The 17809-nt window shown below is 41.6% G+C and overlaps 1 protein-coding gene across 1 annotated transcript in view; it reads right to left on the minus strand.

Moving 5' to 3' along the window:
- Positions 1-3039: 3039 nt before the first annotated feature.
- Acoxl (acyl-CoA oxidase like) overlaps positions 3040-17809 on the minus strand; it is a 315344-nt gene continuing 300574 nt past the window's right edge. Inside the window, 1 exon segment of the mRNA XM_033761482.1 lies at positions 3040-3147. Coding sequence (XP_033617373.1) covers positions 3040-3147 — 108 coding nt within the window.

Below are 17809 nucleotides of genomic sequence, written 5' to 3' on the forward strand. Positions count from 1 at the left end.
GCGCTCGACAGCTTTTCTCCTGAGGCAGCCTGCGGTGGGAAGGAGTCCAGGAGCGATCCCAGGAGGCGTCCTTCCCGCAGCCCCGGCGTGGGGCGGGATGCGCGTGTGCGCAGATCGGGTAGATTAGGGAAGTTGAAACAACTCGAAAGAAATTATTTTAAGGAAAAAAGGCACCGAGGAGAACCTGGCCTCCCGTTGATAGAAGGTTTTGCGTGGGCCTGGCTGGAGCCCTCGAGATGTGCTGGGCTAGCTAAGCACCGGCGGGAACTGCCCCGGCGGGTCCAGGCTAGCGCGGGCGGGCTGCTGAGGTTAGGGCCGGACGTGGGACTCAATATCCACCCCCAACTCCCTTCGCGTCCCCAGTCTCCTGGAAAGCCTCAGCCCCACCCCATAACTCTCCTCGGGAGACCAAACTCCGTGAACCCCCGTACGTCTGCGTCCCTGTTAGCTGTCCTGACCCGCGGCCACCCTTGCGCCTACTGCCTGTTCCCTGCGCTGGGTCCGCAACCCCAAGTTTTGAGATGGCAGGGCGGGGGAGTGGAACTTTGGGCGGAAATGGAACACCCTACTACACCCTGCTAGGTGGGGATTAGGGAAACTGGGTTCAGAGGCCGGCGGGGACCAGGAAGGGGCCTCGGCGTGGAGGAGCTGGTGGAGGCCTTGTCCCGCCATCCGGCTGTCTTGTTGTCTTAGTGATCTTTGAAATTCTCGAGCCGACCTTACGTCAGCGTAATACAGGAGAGCCCCAAGTTAAAGTCTCCTCCGAGTGCAGAACAAGATGAAGACCCGGGTTCTCAGAGGGGCTGAAGCACGGGGGTTTCGGTTAGAGGGACAGACAGGCTCAGGGACGCGGCGATGCCGACTCGCAGGCTGGGCTCTGTCCTGCCCACGGCGTCCCACGAGGGAGAGCAACGTAACTTGAACGCGGGCGCAGAGCCTCAAACCGGCCTCTCGCCGGCGTGCTCGGCGCTCTCTGCGGTGTCGGCGACGCAGACCCGGACCGGAAAAGAACCACACAGAAGAAAGCGGCCTCGCTCACCGTCTGACAATGAGTATCTCTGCCACCCCGCGTCGCCTGCCCCTTGCTAATCCTTGAATAATAATAATAAAGAAAAGCCCAAAGACATCGGAGAAAGCAACCTGCTTAGTGTTGTTTAGGACCTGGCAGGGAAGCTGGCCCGGAGGCAGAGGCAGCGGTTCTTGTCGCTGGCAACCCTGGCTGTGTTTGGGAGCGTCGAGCGGCTGGGTGACCACGAGCTCCTGCGGCCCGGGACTGCACTAGAGAGCGCGAAGGGCAGCGTGGGGACAGCGGGGGTGCCTCGGGTTGTCGATCCCGAACATCGCTGCGGCTGACCCCGTTGGGGCATTATCCCTACGGCTGACGGGAGACGCGTTGGTAGGGAAGAGAGGAATGAAGCCGGGCAAGGAAGATTTGCAAAATGGGAACTCCAGGGACCACAGGAGCTGTGAGGTCTCTCCGGGTTCCGAAACAAATGTATTAAAGAGTGTTTTCTGGGCCCACCTTCCCAACCTCTCCAAAGAACAGGAGCGCTTTCCCATCTCATAATTTCTTTATTAAACTTTGCCTCTGTGCTCTCTAAAGGACAGATTGGTTTCACGTGGTAAAATGTTTTCCGCGTGTTGTCTTGCGCTCCGGAAGCCGCCTTCCCGGGAGGGAGGACCAGCCCGAGGTCGTCCTTCGCACGGAACACAAGTCCAGGCTCTCGCTCCTCTCTTCGGAGATCTTCTCCCTTCCCTCGCAGAGCCCAGAGGAATCTGATTCCCTGGGAAAACAGCATCGCCTGAATTGAACCTTTGCCCGCCCGCTCTCTTACGGTTTTTCTTTTTCTTCTTGTCTCTCTATTTTTTGTCTGAGGGTGTTTGATTTTTTAATATTTTGATTTTTTTTCCCACCCAGCACCAGAGGTTTTCGAAATCACTGGGAATCTGAGTCACCGCTAACAGTAGAGATCTTTAGCGACACCAGGCTGTGGGGCGCTCTGACACGGCGAGGGATAGGAGAGCCCACACTGTTGGGGGTGGGGGTGAAATCAGACGCCCAAGCTGGGCGAGGTCGCGGCCAGCCCGGGCAGGGTATTGGAGACAGTGAAGCACCGCACTGTCTGGGCGGCCGTCTGGGTTCTCTTTCCCAGCCGCGTGCCCCTCGCCTCCCAGCCTGTCCCAGACCGCTGCTTGGTGACCGGAATCCCAGTAGGCTGCGACACCGCACGTGCCATCCTGGCTTCTGACCCAACTCCCGATGTCTGTGGAGCAGCTGCGGACCGGACACCGCACTTCCTCCACACCCGTCACAGCTTAGCTTGCGGGCTTGAGCCGCGGAGAGCGAGCCACTTCTCCGGCCAGCTGTTGTCTCAGTTCAAGGTGGAAGGCCCAGGTGGCCCTCGCGTTGGGAGTTCCAGCGACTGGTGCGTGGAGGTTGGCTCGTGGAATGTTAAAGGCGGAGATCACCCACCCTCAGGGCATCATTCTTCACTGAGCCGCACAAATCCAGCAACTACAAAACACGACGCGGAAGGACGGGTCAGGTGTTGGCGCACCAGCGTGATCCGGGGTCGTGGGGTGGTGCTTTCCGCCTACACCGAAGCACCCCCACACTCAGTGGCCGAAGAAATTAGTTTCCCTTCGTACTCCCAGAGACTGAGCATGTTATTTGGTCATAAATGATCCTCACAAGCCTTTTTCATCTTAGAAATTCCTTTGTGATACCGGGTCAGGCAGAACCTTAGGATTTAATGTAAGGGATGATTCAAGGGGGTTCTGAACCCAAATTCGCCCGGGAAACTGGAGGTCCGGTCTAAGAACTCCCGCCTTTCTTCCTTCTCTCCTCTCCCCTCCACTCCACCTCTGCAGTGCCTAGGGTGCCACCCTCTGGCGCACAGTGGCAACTGACCAGGAAGAGTCTTGGAACAGGTGAAGGTAGAGACACTGCCTCTATACCCAGACTGGTGCCTTCAGACCGGCTGGCTGGCGGCAGGCGACGCTTCCCGAGACTGGTTAGAGTGGGATGGCGGAGGTCGGCTAGGCGTTGGCACCGTCATCGTCCACCCGTGCAAAACCCACCTGCAGGAACCCCACGCACGATCCGAGGTTGTCCTGACATACACTGCCAGTCATAGACAAGACACCCTTGGCAGAAGGGAAAAAGAGGAGCAAGCCGGTGATTTGGAGAAGCTACACTGGTCAAATTTTTATTTCATTTTCCATACTTTACACGCCAGCATTTTTTTTTAATTCTCAGAAAAAAGAAAGCTACCCAAATAATAGACTGTTTTTCTAGAACAGAACAAAATCAGGGCTGCTTTCTCTTCCCCTAACCAGCTACACAGTGTACTCCTCCATTTTTTCAAGTTTTCAGCCAGTTGTAAAATTTTCACTCCCCAAATCACAATAGACCCCCAGTTTTATTTTCGTGGTTTTCAAAACATCATTTACACCACTCCACCTTTACCCTCCTGTGGGGCTCCTCTCTGAGCTGTGCTGTTGTTGCTAAGACCACAGTTTCCTTTTGCAGCAGCTCCACATGCCATGGTGCTCAAAGAAATGGGGTGCAGGGGTAGGGAGGCAGGGCAGGTGGGGGAAGAGCAAGAATTGTAATAGTTCAGTGATTCATCTTCCTTGAAAATGTGCTCTATTACATCAGTGATTTCTAATGAAAAACTTCATTCTTCACACATTGTGGTTAAGAATCATCAAATCAGTACTGAAAAGACTTTGATCATATTTGCAAGATGCGCTAAGATGAACTTTCACTGACCAAGATTTCAAAGTTTGTAATTAATACTCTTGAAAAATTCCCTGACTAATCTGTCAACTCTCAATATCTTTAACCACACAGTTCAAAACCATGAGACAGTATACACAGCCCTTGAACTTTCCACGTATTGTCATGCAATTATTCAAGATGATTTTCCCTTTGGGTTTGCATTATGCAACCCATATTCACCAGTGGGGGAAAGTCACTTTGAAGGTTGTGAGAGTATGCATTTGGTTTGTCTAACATTAAATACACGTTTAAGGTCTATAAGTAGAAATTACAAGAGGCAGATTCTATTCAATATAAGAAAAACTTTTTTAAAAAAAGCAATCCAATGGTTGGTGAAGAAGAGGTTTTCTTCATTCCTAAGTGTCATGATTGTTGTGTTAAATGGCTTCCACTTTTTGTCTCATTTTGTTAAAGGCTCAGCTGCTGCTGGGCACTGAAGTAATAGAATCTCGAGGGTTTTAACTTCACTAGTGGGTTAATCCACTGATGATATCAGAATTTGGTAGTATTACTGGGACATGATGAAAATAGGAGGTGAGGACTCATTGAAGGGAGTGAACCATGGGGGTGTGGCTTCAGGGACTTTAAGTGATCCCTGACCCCTTCCTCTTTGCCTCTCTGTCTTTCTCTTCTTCCTGGCTACCATGAAGCAATGCTTTGCTTTGACATTCCCTTCCATCCTGAAGCTTCAAGCTTGCAACAGGCCTAAAAGCAATGGAGCCAGCTGAGAATGCAAAAAAAAAAAAAAAACAAAAAAAAACAAAAAAAAACCTCTGAAACGATGAGCCAGAATAAAGCTTTCCTTCAAGTTTATCTCAGGGTTTTGTCACAGTGTGTCAAAGCGTTCTCTTCACTGAGACATACCTGACAACTTACAGCTTAAAGGAGGAGAGCTTTATTTTGGCTCACAAGTTTTAGAAATCTTAGTTCTTGTGTGGTCAGCAGCATGGTGGAGAGGCCTGGCATGGAGGAAATCCACATGGAGGCAGCCAGAAAGCAAGGAAAGAAGGGAGGACCTGGGGAGGTAGACTCACCCTTGCAGGTCACTCCCTAATGAGCCGGCCCACATGACCAGGCCTCACTTCCTACCATGACATTTAGCTGTCACGCCCCATGATTTAATCACCCTTCAAAAGCCTGGCCTTTGAGCTCATGAGGCTTGGAGGGGACATCCAGATATAAACTGTAAGACAATGACAAAAAGCTGACCAACTCAACTGTTCTCAGATGACCCCACCAATGATGTTTTAGGAACAATAAACTGGCTGGGTAGATTAAATGTTGACTGCCAAGATTGTGTCTAAATCTAAAGCACTGGGATTGCCTGAAGAACCCCTTTCCCACTTTCTGCATTCTTCATGGACTGCAAAAGGACTCCAGAGATAATTTGTGTTTAGATGGAAAGATCAGGTGTCATTCTTATAATGGTCATTTGACTCTGACTGTAGGACCTCAGCCACCTCTGCCTGTCGAGGATAATATAATTAGCATCCTTTCACTCCCAGAGTGTGTACGAGTGTCCTGTCTTGGGTTGGGTACTATTCTGGATGTAGGAGGTATGGGTGTACACTGTGGGCACAGGTTTCTTACATTATGAAACTGTCATGCAGTTTTAAAAATATAAAAATAAGGGCCAGGGTTTTGACTCAGTGGTTCTGCTGCCTGTCTTGCAAGCTCAAGGACCCTAGTTCGATCCCTGGTACCAAATAAATAAATAAATAAAATATGATCTCTTTAATATAAAACATAATTGAGTAGCTAATAAAGCATTGATTATTGCAGTTATGGCATTTTTATTACAACAGTATTTTTAAGTATTATATATATTATTAAAGTGATATATTATTAAAATATAATTTATTGTAAACATATCCTTCCATACCATAAACAAAAATGATACATACTGTTGTGGTCTCCCTGTTCTGATAATATGTGACCTTTTTATGCTAGACAAAGTACCCCAAATTCTACAAAGAAAATCCATGAGCTTTTAAGAAACACAAATGAAGAGGTACCATATAAAAATGAAAGAGCATCACAAGCTATACATCCTTGCACAAAAGTTTTAAAAGAGCAGACCCAGACACCGCTCTACAAACAATGAGAAAATGAGATCCACAGGGAGAAATAGCCCGTGAGTGGATCTGAGATAATCTACTTTATTTCACTTTTTTTGGTACTGGGGATTGAACTCGGGGTCCTTGCGCTTGCAAGACAGGCCACCAAACCACTGAGCTAAATCCCCGGCCAGAGATAATCTACTTTAAAGAGAGCAGAAGCACTCAGGAGACCTCAAGATACACGGTGCATGGATATGTTAGTAGGTAGATTTGGGGTGGGGTGGGTTATAACTTCAGTTTGGCTTCCCACTTCTACTTGTTGCCATGTTTTAATTCCTTTGCTCCTCTTTTTTGCTGTCCCCAAATTGTCCTTATTCCAGTTGGAAATAGGATGGGAAGTAACTAAGCTTTACAGCTTCCTAAACCCTACTCTTTCACATGGCATGGTCCTAATCATACCTTAGATGGCCACTGTGTGACAGCCTGCCCTGTGTACCTGCAGTGACAACGTAACCATTCCTTGGACTCTGCAGAAGGTCTTCCTGCTTCTTCCCACATGCCTCACCTCGATTTCTAGCACAGAAGCCCTCCTGGTGTTTTCTTTATTGTTTTATTTCATTGGTACATTTTAGATATACATAATGATAGCATTCATCATAGGACACTTGCACGGAACATGATATATCTTGCATCTTCTTTTTTCCCATTCCCTTCCTCTCCCCTCACCCCTCTTCCTCTCCTGGTTTACAAAAGCATTGATTCCATTTTTAATTTGTCCCTTCTTTCCTTTCCCCTTCCCCCTCCATTGTTCCCCTTCTCATTTGAACATTTTCTTCTTATTTCCCAATATCTTTTATACATTTAGGTCCTGAATATACTTTCAGTTTCTCATACCAAAGAAACAATGCGATGTTTAAGTATGTGTCCTATTTATTTCACTTAAAAGCATGGTCTCAAAGGCGAATCCATTTAGCTAGAAATGTTTCAAGCGTATCCTTCTTTATAACAGAGTAGTAGTTTTTCCTGTACTGCTGAAGTTTCTTTTTGGTAAACAGTATCCTTCTAAAAGAAAAAGCATGAAGGAGAAATTGAGGTGTATATACAGTATGTCCTCAAATGACCAGCATTGTATTCATGAATATACTGTGTATCTTACAGTGAACAGTGTGGAAGCTGTTGTTTTTTCAATCTGAAGTAAAATACTTTCAAGAAAAAAAAAATAAAACATCTTCTTTATCCATTTGTCAGTTGATGAACATATGGGCTGTTTCCAAGATGTAGCTGTTACAAACTGTGCCACTGTAAACATGGGTGTGCCTATATCACTGTGATATGATGCTTTTAATTCTTTTGGTAAGATACCATGAATGGGAATAGCTGGGTCAAATGGAACCTCTAGTTTTAGTTTTTTGAGGAATCTCCACACTGATTTCTATAGTGGCTGTACCAGTATACACTCCCACTAGCCAAAAAAAAAAAAAAAAAAAAAAAACCCCACCCTGCCAATCCACAAAACTGGCCTCCATTACTATTGGGGGTTAACACGCAGAAATGGAAACTTTAAGCATCACTAATCAAAACTACAAATAAATTTGCTATAAGGTATCATTTACACCCTATTTTTAAAACAAATCTATGCATCTATTTCATACTTGTTAGATATTGGTAGGCTTTTAAGGTCATTTCTGGTCCATTCTTTTTCAGTTCACTTGATTTTAGATGAACTAGATCTTGAGCCAGAAACTTAAAAAGAGGAATCTTAAAACAATCAACAAATACGTTTTCACCTAAAAGATGTGAGGGGTTAATAATGAGGTTTCTATGTTACTTGTGTCTGTCGTTTTCCACCTCTGCTCCTGCTGTGACACATGCCTGGCATCCTGGAAGGTGCCTCTGACCACCTCTACCTACCTTTATCTCTCCCCATGTTATTCTGAGCTGTGCTGTCCTACCTCAGTACCAGATCAACATTTCGTAGATTATTAGTCTAGCCTCAGCTAAGGATACACCTCTGCTCTGCAGGGGCTGTGCCTCTGCAGCCTGGCTGTGTCTCTCTGGTATCTTTCTAACAATGCCTTAAAGTAACATTCTGCATTTTCCACCTACATAAGCCAGGTTTTCTGTGCTATGCTCCATGCTGACTCGGGATGGTGTTTGCCACACATGTACTGTGTGCTGGACTACAGAGACATGTATATGTTTACAACAGTCTCATTGGGTGTGCATCACAGCTTTATCAGGTATCACTCCATGTTACAGATGAGGAAACCAAGACTTAACAAACAATACATCGTTCCAAGTCACATACCTTATAACTAGCACAATTAGGGTTTTATATCAATGAAGTTTTCTATAGTCCTCTGCCACCTCTATCTTCCCCCAGGCCTCACCATTTCTAGTCACCAGAGGATATGGGTTATTACACAGGGAAATGCCCCCAGCATTATAGCAAAGCATGCCACCCTAGATGCTCTCCATAAGTCAGAACCAGGACTCTGTGTGTGCCCAACGACAGGGAACCGTGGCAGTCATGGGGACTGGTGATGACGTGATGTCACTGAAGGACTATGCCAAGGACCTGGCTTTAGAGCCAGCTTCCAAGATGCAAAAAGAACCACCTTGGTGATTTGAAAGCTTTTACTGCGGAAAGCCAAGGCTCCAACTCTCCAGAAAATATTCTCAGCTCAATGAGGCTTGGATACAAGGCTGTGCATGGCACACTCACACTGGGTTCTCTTTCTATGGATGGAGATACTTGCAGATTATATTCCTTCAGAAAGTCTGGAGAACTCTTCTACACTGGTTGAGGGGCCTTCCTAGCTTTCCAGTCCACCATCTTAAATCATCAAACACAATTCAAATTTCTTCTGAAAAGTAATGTGCAGACTACAAAATCACAACCAGTGAAAATTGCAGCCATCAAGTTGTTCACCTACAGCTACTCCTACTTTGTGTAAGGACCCCAGATTGAGTGCACAGAGGCCTTGGTTTGATTATCTTCCACCCATTTTCCTCTCCTGAAGAATTGCTTACCCTTTACAAAGACAAACAGTCTGTTATGGTTTAGATCTAAAATGTTCTCCAAAAGGCATGTTTAAAATCAACAAGCTTTGGGGAAGTGATTGGATCACGAGGACTCTAACTTCACCAAATGTATTAATCCACAGAAGAGTTCATTAACTGAATGGGAGGCCAGTCACTATGGGTGTGACTTCTGGAACTATATCCAGTCCCCCAAGCCTTCCTGTCTGGCTGTCCTACTCTCTTTCTCTGTTTCTGGCCTGTCCTATGGTAAGCAGCTTTTCTCACCATTCTTTTCCACCATGATGTTCTGCCTCACTAAGGGAAACAGCTGACCATGTTTTGGAAGCCATGTTTGGAAACTACCTTGGAAGCTGGCTCTGGGCCAAAATAAATCTTTCCTCTCCTTAGTTTTTTTCATCAGGTATTTGACCACAGCAATGCAAAGCTGATACACATTCCTTAAAAAGTTATTAAGGTGGTTGGCCAGGATTTAGCTCAGTGGTGCCACTGCCTGTCTTGCAAGAGAAAGGTCCTGAGTTTGATGCTGGGTACCAAAAAAAAAAAAAAAAAAAGTTATAGTGGTAGGTCTTTGATGGCTAATTTCCCATCCTAAACTCTATTGTCTGATAGCATTGGATATAAAGAAAAACATACCCGAAACATTCCCATGTGACATCATCTCATACAATGTACTATGACTCTATCTCTCAAATTTACCTTGAACACCCAGAAAGGAGAGCTTCTGTTTCCTCTGACCACTGAGCAAGCTCCTTAATTTGCTGAGCCCCTTGGTCTCAAGAACCTATACATTTTCATGACTTCCTGCATAATCAGGTTTCATTAGCATGAAAGAAAACTGTGGCTGTAATCAATAATCAGCACTCTGACCTAGTATTTTCTCTACAGCAATTTAAATTATGTTTTATGTCAATTAGTTCTTTGGCTGAGAAAAATATTTAGCATAGTCTGAATGTTAGAACAGAGGAAACTACAGACCTGACTAAACCATATCACTTTCATTTAGCTTACCTGAGTTTCATTTGAAAAGAGACAAATTTACCTTCAAAATGTTCTTCTTGTTGCAATTTATTTATTTATTTTTAAAATTTTTTGGGGGCTACTGGGGATTGAACTTGGGTCCTTGTGCTTGTGAGTCAGGTGGCAGAACCACTGAGCTAAATCTTTGGACCTGAAATTTATTTTTGACTAAAGTGTATAAAATTCAACCATTTTACTGAAAATGCCATTTCAGTGAAGGAGAAGGGCTTTGAACCTTGACACTGCCACATCTAAGCCATAATACTGTCTTTACCCTAATATGTAAAGAGTAGGTGGATCTGGCACAGATTGGGAGTTTCTAAATGTTATTATTACTATTATCCTATGTTCTCTAGTTGGTGATAAATTCAGCTTTACAACTCTGGCATTTTCTTTACAAAGTCTGCATAGTCATCACTGCCTAAAACAAGAACGCTGACTTTAACCACCTAATAAGAACTTCTGACATTTATCATACTGCCACTGATTCATAAGAGGAAAAGTTTAAAAATAAGAAAGTGCACATAGCTTTCCCTTTAGAATACAGGAAACCATATAAAAGTTTTAGCAATGGAATTAAAGAAACCACATTGCTGCTCTTGGTAGTGTTTTCTACAAAGACATTTACATTAAATGAGAAAGAATATTCAGTTAGGTGTTTATAGTAAAGCTGCAGTATTAGCCTCACACCTCCTCATGGAAAAGAATATGATATTTTAACCAACTGAGAGTTCAGTCTGATAAATACATACCCAAGGGGGAATAATTTTCAATCAAAAATTTTTCTTCAAGAGGCTGAAGCCCCACAAAATGCCCAAACTAAATACAATCACCCCTCAGATATCTTCAGGGCATTGGTTCCAAGACCCCTCACCTCCTTATGGATTCCAAAATCCACCTGTGCTCTAGCTCTTCCTATACAATGGTTATATCTGCCCCTAACATCCAGGTCTATATTTTAAATCATTTACAGATAGCTCTAAATGCCTTATACAAAGGAAATCTATGAAAACGGTTGTTATACTGTATTGTTTAGGGAATCACGACAAGGAGAACACCCATACGTGTGTAATGTAAACACAGTTTTTTAGACTCTTTTTGTTCTGCAGTTGGGTGAACCCCTGGAAGCAGAGCCCACAGATCTAGAGGGCTGCCTATATGCAGTATGGCTAGAGTTATTATAAAGAAAGGATTTTTTAACCTAACAGACCCAAACAATTTCACTAGCAATTTCGGAGGACTCTTACTTAGGATGAAAGAATTAAAAGAATCATACCACAGTGATATATGTGCACCAATGTTTATAGTGGCAGTTTGTAATAGCTACAACTTGTAAGTAGCCCGTTTGCCCATCTGTTGAAAACTGGATAAAGAAGATGTGGTTTTATAAGATGGAATACTACTCAGCCATAAAGAATGAGAAACTAGAGTCACTCCTAGGAAAATGGATACATATTGAGGATATACTCAAGTGAAATAAATAAGTCACACATGTACAAATACTGAATAGTATCTCTGGTGTGAAAAACTATAATAGTACACAAGATCCTAATAGGATAATTAATAGTGTGAAATAGGAAGAAAAAGACTAAAGGTGTAGGGAAAGTGGGAAGGGTAGGGGAAAGGGAATAAGGGAAAAGAAAAAAAAATGAGAAAATGAAAAAATGGAAATAAAGCATTTGTAAATGGGGAGGAGAGGAGGGGGTGAAGGGAGGGCAGGAACAAGGGGAAAAAATGAGAACCAAGACCTGTCATGAAGGTACAGAATCCCAGTAATGAATGTAACTGTATTGTATATCTAGATTGTACCAATAAACTCAATAAAAAGGAAAAAAGGAAGTAATCAAGATAACTTTACTGTGATAAAGCAGAAGAATCTGGACAAAATAAGCCATACATTTTATGGGGCTTCTGAAAAGCACTATCGTTGAGGAGGCATTAGTGCAGTACTTTCAGAGAGAAATGAGGTGTTCATAAGGAAGATTCCACATGAGGGGGCAGGTGCCTGTTTTCGGTGTAGGTGGATGGAAGTATGTGCCTACCAAACAAGGGAGAGACTTTGCAGTGATGGGAAAAATGGCCTGATGGTCTGGAATCAGGAAGAACTGAAACACAAAACTGGACACTTGCCTAATAATTCTTTTTTGTTGTTTTGGTTTTTGTTTGGTTTTTTTTGAGACAGGGTCTCACTACATAGTTGAGACTGACCTGGAACTCACTATGTAGCCCAGGCTGGTCTCAAACTCACAGTGATCCTCCTGCCTCAGCCTCCCAAGTGCTGGGATTACAGGAGTGCGCCACCACGCCCAGCAGCCTAACAATTCTTAACACCTCATTCAGAACTGCTCTTTCTAAGCAGCAAATTTATGGGGTCTGGAAAACAGAGCAAATTTGCATACTTCTGTATATCTCTGTGGTGCTTTGATTTGGGAGCTGTGCAGGAGTTGAATTGAAATGTGAAGAACCAAAGATACCTGAGACTGCAGTGCAGCATCCTTCTAGCTCAACTGAGCACAGGATGAAAAGGGCACTATGGGGGCCACTGCCTGCCTCACAAGCTCAAGGTCCTGAGTTCGATCCCCGCTACTAAAAGAAGGGCAATATGGGGGCTAGGATGGTCTAAACATAGTGAACTTGGTCTAATTAAAGTAGACTGTGCTCAACTTCACTCTAGGAGGAGTCCCAATAAACACCCCTCACCCAACAGCGAAACTAGGGAAAGAGAAATAAAGAGTTAGAATTATAGTCTGATGTCTGGAGGACAACAAAACATCATAATACCTGCAAAGAAGCAGGAAAATGTGATCCTAAATCTAGATAAAGAATAATCAGTAAATATAACCTTTTACATAACAGTTACTGTAATGAATGGGCAAGGATTTTAAAACAACTGCTACAAATACGTTAAAAAATTTACAAAGAAAATGAATATGGTGGACTAACGTGCAACATATCATAAGATAAATCTGTTAAAAGAATAAAAGGAAAAACCTAGAAAAATAGAATCTTTGAGATAAAATTTACTGATGGATTTAACAGCAGAATGAACATCAAGGAGCAAAGATTAGTAATCTTGGAAACAGATAGTAGAAATTATTCCAAATGGTGCAAAGAGAAAAAAGATAGAACATCAGTGCCCTGTAGGATTATAACGATACACACATACATGCTACTATAATTCCAGCAACCAGAGAGAATGAGATACTTAGAATACTTGGAGATGCAATAGTTAACTATACTATTTCTGAATTTGATACCACAAAATATCCTGCAGACAAATCAAGAAGTCCAATGACCATCAAACAGATAAGTATTTTTTAAAACCCCAACTAAACACATAATAATAAACTTGTATAAAACCAAAATTATGAAAAATGCTAAGTTAGAGAAAAGTCAATCTACTGCATGGGGAGAATAATAAGAGTGAGGGCTGGGGATTTAGCTCAGTGGTTCCGCCGCCTGCCTTGCAAGCACAAGGACCTGAGTTCAATCCCCGGTACCAAGAAAAAAAGAAAAAAGAATAATAAGAGTGACAGCTGAATTCTTATCAGACACAGCACAAGCCAGAAGACAACAGGATGATAAATCTAAAATTCTCTATTTAGTGAAGCAGCCTTTAAAATTGGAGCTGAAAATGAAAATTAAGAGGATTAAAAATGGGAGATTTATTTGCATAGACTTTCACTATTTAAAAAGTTCTTCACTCTTAGAGGCTGTAATAACAGATAAAAATGCTGACTTACAATCTTATTAAAAATCTCTTAAAAATAATGAAGATGAAGGACCACTTTTATTTTCATGGTATGAAGAAATACATCTTCATGCTAACACTAAATAATGTTATACAAGAAAATAAAATGAAGCAGGAGTGCTGACACTGAGCTAACTCCCTGGCCAAGAAAATAAAGTGAAAGAACAAACACTCTCTATGAACATAGTTGAAAAACATTTTTAAGAAAATATTCATAAATAAAAGCACGAATAAATAAAAGTTTTAAGTATCATGACTGTTACATCTTGACCTTGAATGTCCCCATAGGGCCCATATGTTAAATTTTGATCCCCAGGGTAATGCTATTGTGAGGTTGTGGGACTTTTAAATAGTGGTCCCTTATAGGAAGTCCTTAGGTCACTGAGGGTGAGCTCATGAAGGGGAGTGGGGGACCTTGGCACCCTCCTTTTTCTGTTTTGCTTCAGCAGTTTGTTCCACCATGTGCTGATCATTTGACACCCTTACAAGAGGCCTAAAAACAATGAACTCACTTGTTGAAGGGCTGTGAGTTAAAATAAAACTTTTCTCCTTATAATTATTTCAGGTATTTTGTTATATAATGGAAAGCTGTCTACCACAAAAACCAAATGGGATTTACTCTGAGAATTCACAATCAGTTAACATTGAAATATTAATGTATTCATTACATTAAGAGAATATAGGTGAAAACGTGTCCATTCAGTGAAGAAAGCAATAGATTCTGAGAAAGCATTTAACAAAATTCAAAATCAATCAAGATAGAAAGAAAGTCAAACTAGGAATAAAGAAGAAATCTTCACTCTGATAAAGGACATCTAGGAAAACACGCAGTTTTCAGACTATTGAACACATTCTCCCTAAGATCAAGAATAAAGCAAGAATACTATGTTTCAATACTACTTCCTTTCAACATTGTGTTGCAGGTCTTGGTCAATGCAATAAGACAAGAAAAAAGCATTAAAAAAACACATACTGAAAGGAAAGAAGCAAAACCTTTGATTATCAGATGACATAATCAAATATTTAGATAATCTAAAAGCTACTTGAACTAATAAATGGACTTAGTGAGCTTAGGTATACAAGTCAATGCATAAAAATTGGTTGTGTGTACACTATATGTGGATCATGTAATTACAGAATTGAAATTTAAAATATATTATCTTCAATACATGAAAATTAAGGAGAATTTAAAGAAGTATGTTAAAGAATTCTTACTCAAATAAAATAAAAATAATAATAGAGTTAAATGGAGAGATAGAATGGTGAGATATATCATGTTCACAGATTGTTTCAATACTGATTCTCTCCATACTGATAATTAGATTCAATGTAAATGTAATCAAGATCACACCCCCTTTCCAAAGAAATGTACAAGCAAATCATACATACATATATATATATATATATTCAGTATATATTTATTCAGTATATATATAATATATACATATAATATATACTTTTTTTTGGTACTGGGGATTGAACTCGGGTCCTTGCACTTGCAAGGCAGGCCACCGAACCGCTGAGCTAAATCCCCAGCCCTAAGGACTTACATTTTTTGACACAAGATTATCTATAACAATCAAGACACAATTAACAAAAGAACAGGCAAACAGATCAATGGAATAGAAAAACCCATACTTATATGGTCAATTAGTTCACCATAAACAATCCCAAACATCTCAATAGTGAAAAAGTTTTTAATGAATTCTAGATAACTGTATGAAAATTAATGCCAACCCTTACTTCATACTATACTCAGAAATTAATTTGAGACATACATGTAAAAGTGAAAATTCTAAAAGAAAGCACAGGAAATATCCTTATATCCTTAGGTTTAGCAAATAATTTCTTTAAAAAATAATTTAAAAAAATAAAAAGAATACAGACATTAACAAAAAAATTTAAAATTAACAACTTGTATTTCATTATACTTAAAAACATTTGCTTATCACAACATTGTTAAGAAAATGGACAGGCAGGCCACAGACTAGGAAAAATACAAGTACATATATCTAAAATATATAACACATTCCCGTAACTTAATATTTAACACATACAATTCTTAAATAGGCTAAAGACTTAGCCAGATACTTTACAAAGAGATATATGAATGACCAAATAAGCACTTTAAAGGATTCCTAACAGCATTAGATGGCACCAAAGAAATTAAAATGAATAAACAATGAGGTAGCACTAAGCACCCATTAAAATAGCTAAAAAAAAAAAAAAGTCTGATAACACTAAATCATGATAATGTAGAGCAATAGAACTCTCACACATTGCAAAGAGGTATAAAAGGGTACAACCACTTTTGGAGAACTGTTTATTGGCAGTTTTTCAGATAGTTAAATAGATACCACCATAAGATCCATTAATATCACCCCTAAGCATTTATTTAGCAAAAGATATGTCAAAAAACATGCACAAATGATCCTAACAGTCTTCATAATACCCTAAATGCCTGTCCATTAGCAAGAAAATAAACAAAATTTTCAGCGTAAATTGTTAATGTAAGGAGAAAAAGTCTCAAGTTTTAATTAAAAAAAAAATACACACATGAGTACAGATAAGACACTGGGCCTTAAGGCCTATGGGATGAAACACCTGAGGTCAGCTAACATTAACAAGGCCAGTTCTTGGGGACAGTGTCAGTGACAGGACTGAGTGTGGTGGGGGGACATGACCATTGAGAGAGGGAAAGGATAGGAAGAGGTCAGAGAGGTCTATATAATGAAATATTCCTCATTATATAAAAAGAAGAGAAAACTAAATAATCTCACAAGCATACTGAAGAGAAGGATCAGGGTCATCTGCTTCTATTCCTATGTTTCTCTGGAGTAAGTGAACTGAACTACAGTGGTAAGTAAAAGCCCAGGGGTGGTCAAGCGGGGGAAACTCCTTGAGCAATGGACATTTTTTTCTTATGCAATTGAGGTCTGCATACACAGTCCTCCCTTTATCGAAATTCACTAAACTGCACTATTAAGATTTGCACACATCAATGTATTAAAGTAGATGCCAATTTTTTTTAATTAAAAGAAAAAAGGATAAAAGAAATTTGGAGGAAACCAATATGTGATTACCAACTTTTCTTTTTTTGTCAAAGGTAACAAAAAAGAACTGTCTCCTATCATTATTTTATTCAAAGGGTAAAATTTGGCACCAAAAGATGTAAGGCAAATATAATTATTTAATGAAAAATATTTTGCATTATGAAATTTCAACATATGCTGTTTTCTTCATTTTGCCTTAAAGAGACCAACACATTCTCTAGAAAAAATCCTTGTTTGGACTTAGACTCTGAAAGGTAAAGAGAAGAAACAGATTGTCTAGGGACCATGGGTTTCATGGATTGATACAGTGGTAATTCCCTGTTTTGTTTTGTTTTTTTCTTCATATCTCTACGCTGGAGCTGAAGAAGCTAGCATATGGAGATCCCATACCCTCACAAATAGACAAAAATCCCCAGACAAGCCTGCTCTCTTTAGCCATAGGGCCAGGAAAAGGGCAGCCTTTCTGTCTCACAAGACCGAAAGCTTTCAGAAGACAGCTGTACTAGCACATCCATATCATACAGGAAAAGCTGTGCCACCCCAGCCTCATGGTCCTCCAGGCTCTGTGGAGAGCTTGGCATTCATGCTCAATAGGCTGCTGGGAAGAACTCCACAGTGTCAGGGACCTCATGGGGAGGTGGGGCATCAACATTGTGGTCACAGACAGACACACTATCCTCCCCAGATGGAGTGCTTCAGAGGTGGCCCAGTGAGGATCGGGACTTCACTTCCACATGGAAGTAGCACAAAGCCACTGCTATGTTAGAGGAAGCACTCGGGAACGGTAATGAGGTTCTCCTACTTTGCACCAGGGTGGTATAAATGGGGCCTAGTTAGGTGGTAACTGAAACTCCCACTTCTACCCAGAAATAGCAAGGTGTTTCCATGTGAACAGAGTCTGAGCTGAGATCTTGAGCTGAGATCTTGAGCATCTGTGCCATAAGATAGCAATGAGAGGATGGACCCTTTTTCCCCAGGAAGAGTGTGAGAGGAAGCCAGCTAAAACAGAAGCTTAAAAAAAAAAAATTGAGGGCCAGGGATTTAGCTCAGTGGTGGTGTTACCTGCCTCTCAAGCACAAGGACCCGAGTTTGATCCCTG

Source organism: Fukomys damarensis, unplaced genomic scaffold (genome assembly GCF_012274545.1).
Source record: "Fukomys damarensis isolate Sample0158 unplaced genomic scaffold, DMR_v1.0_HiC HiC_scaffold_9, whole genome shotgun sequence".
Taxonomy (NCBI): domain Eukaryota; kingdom Metazoa; phylum Chordata; class Mammalia; order Rodentia; family Bathyergidae; genus Fukomys; species Fukomys damarensis.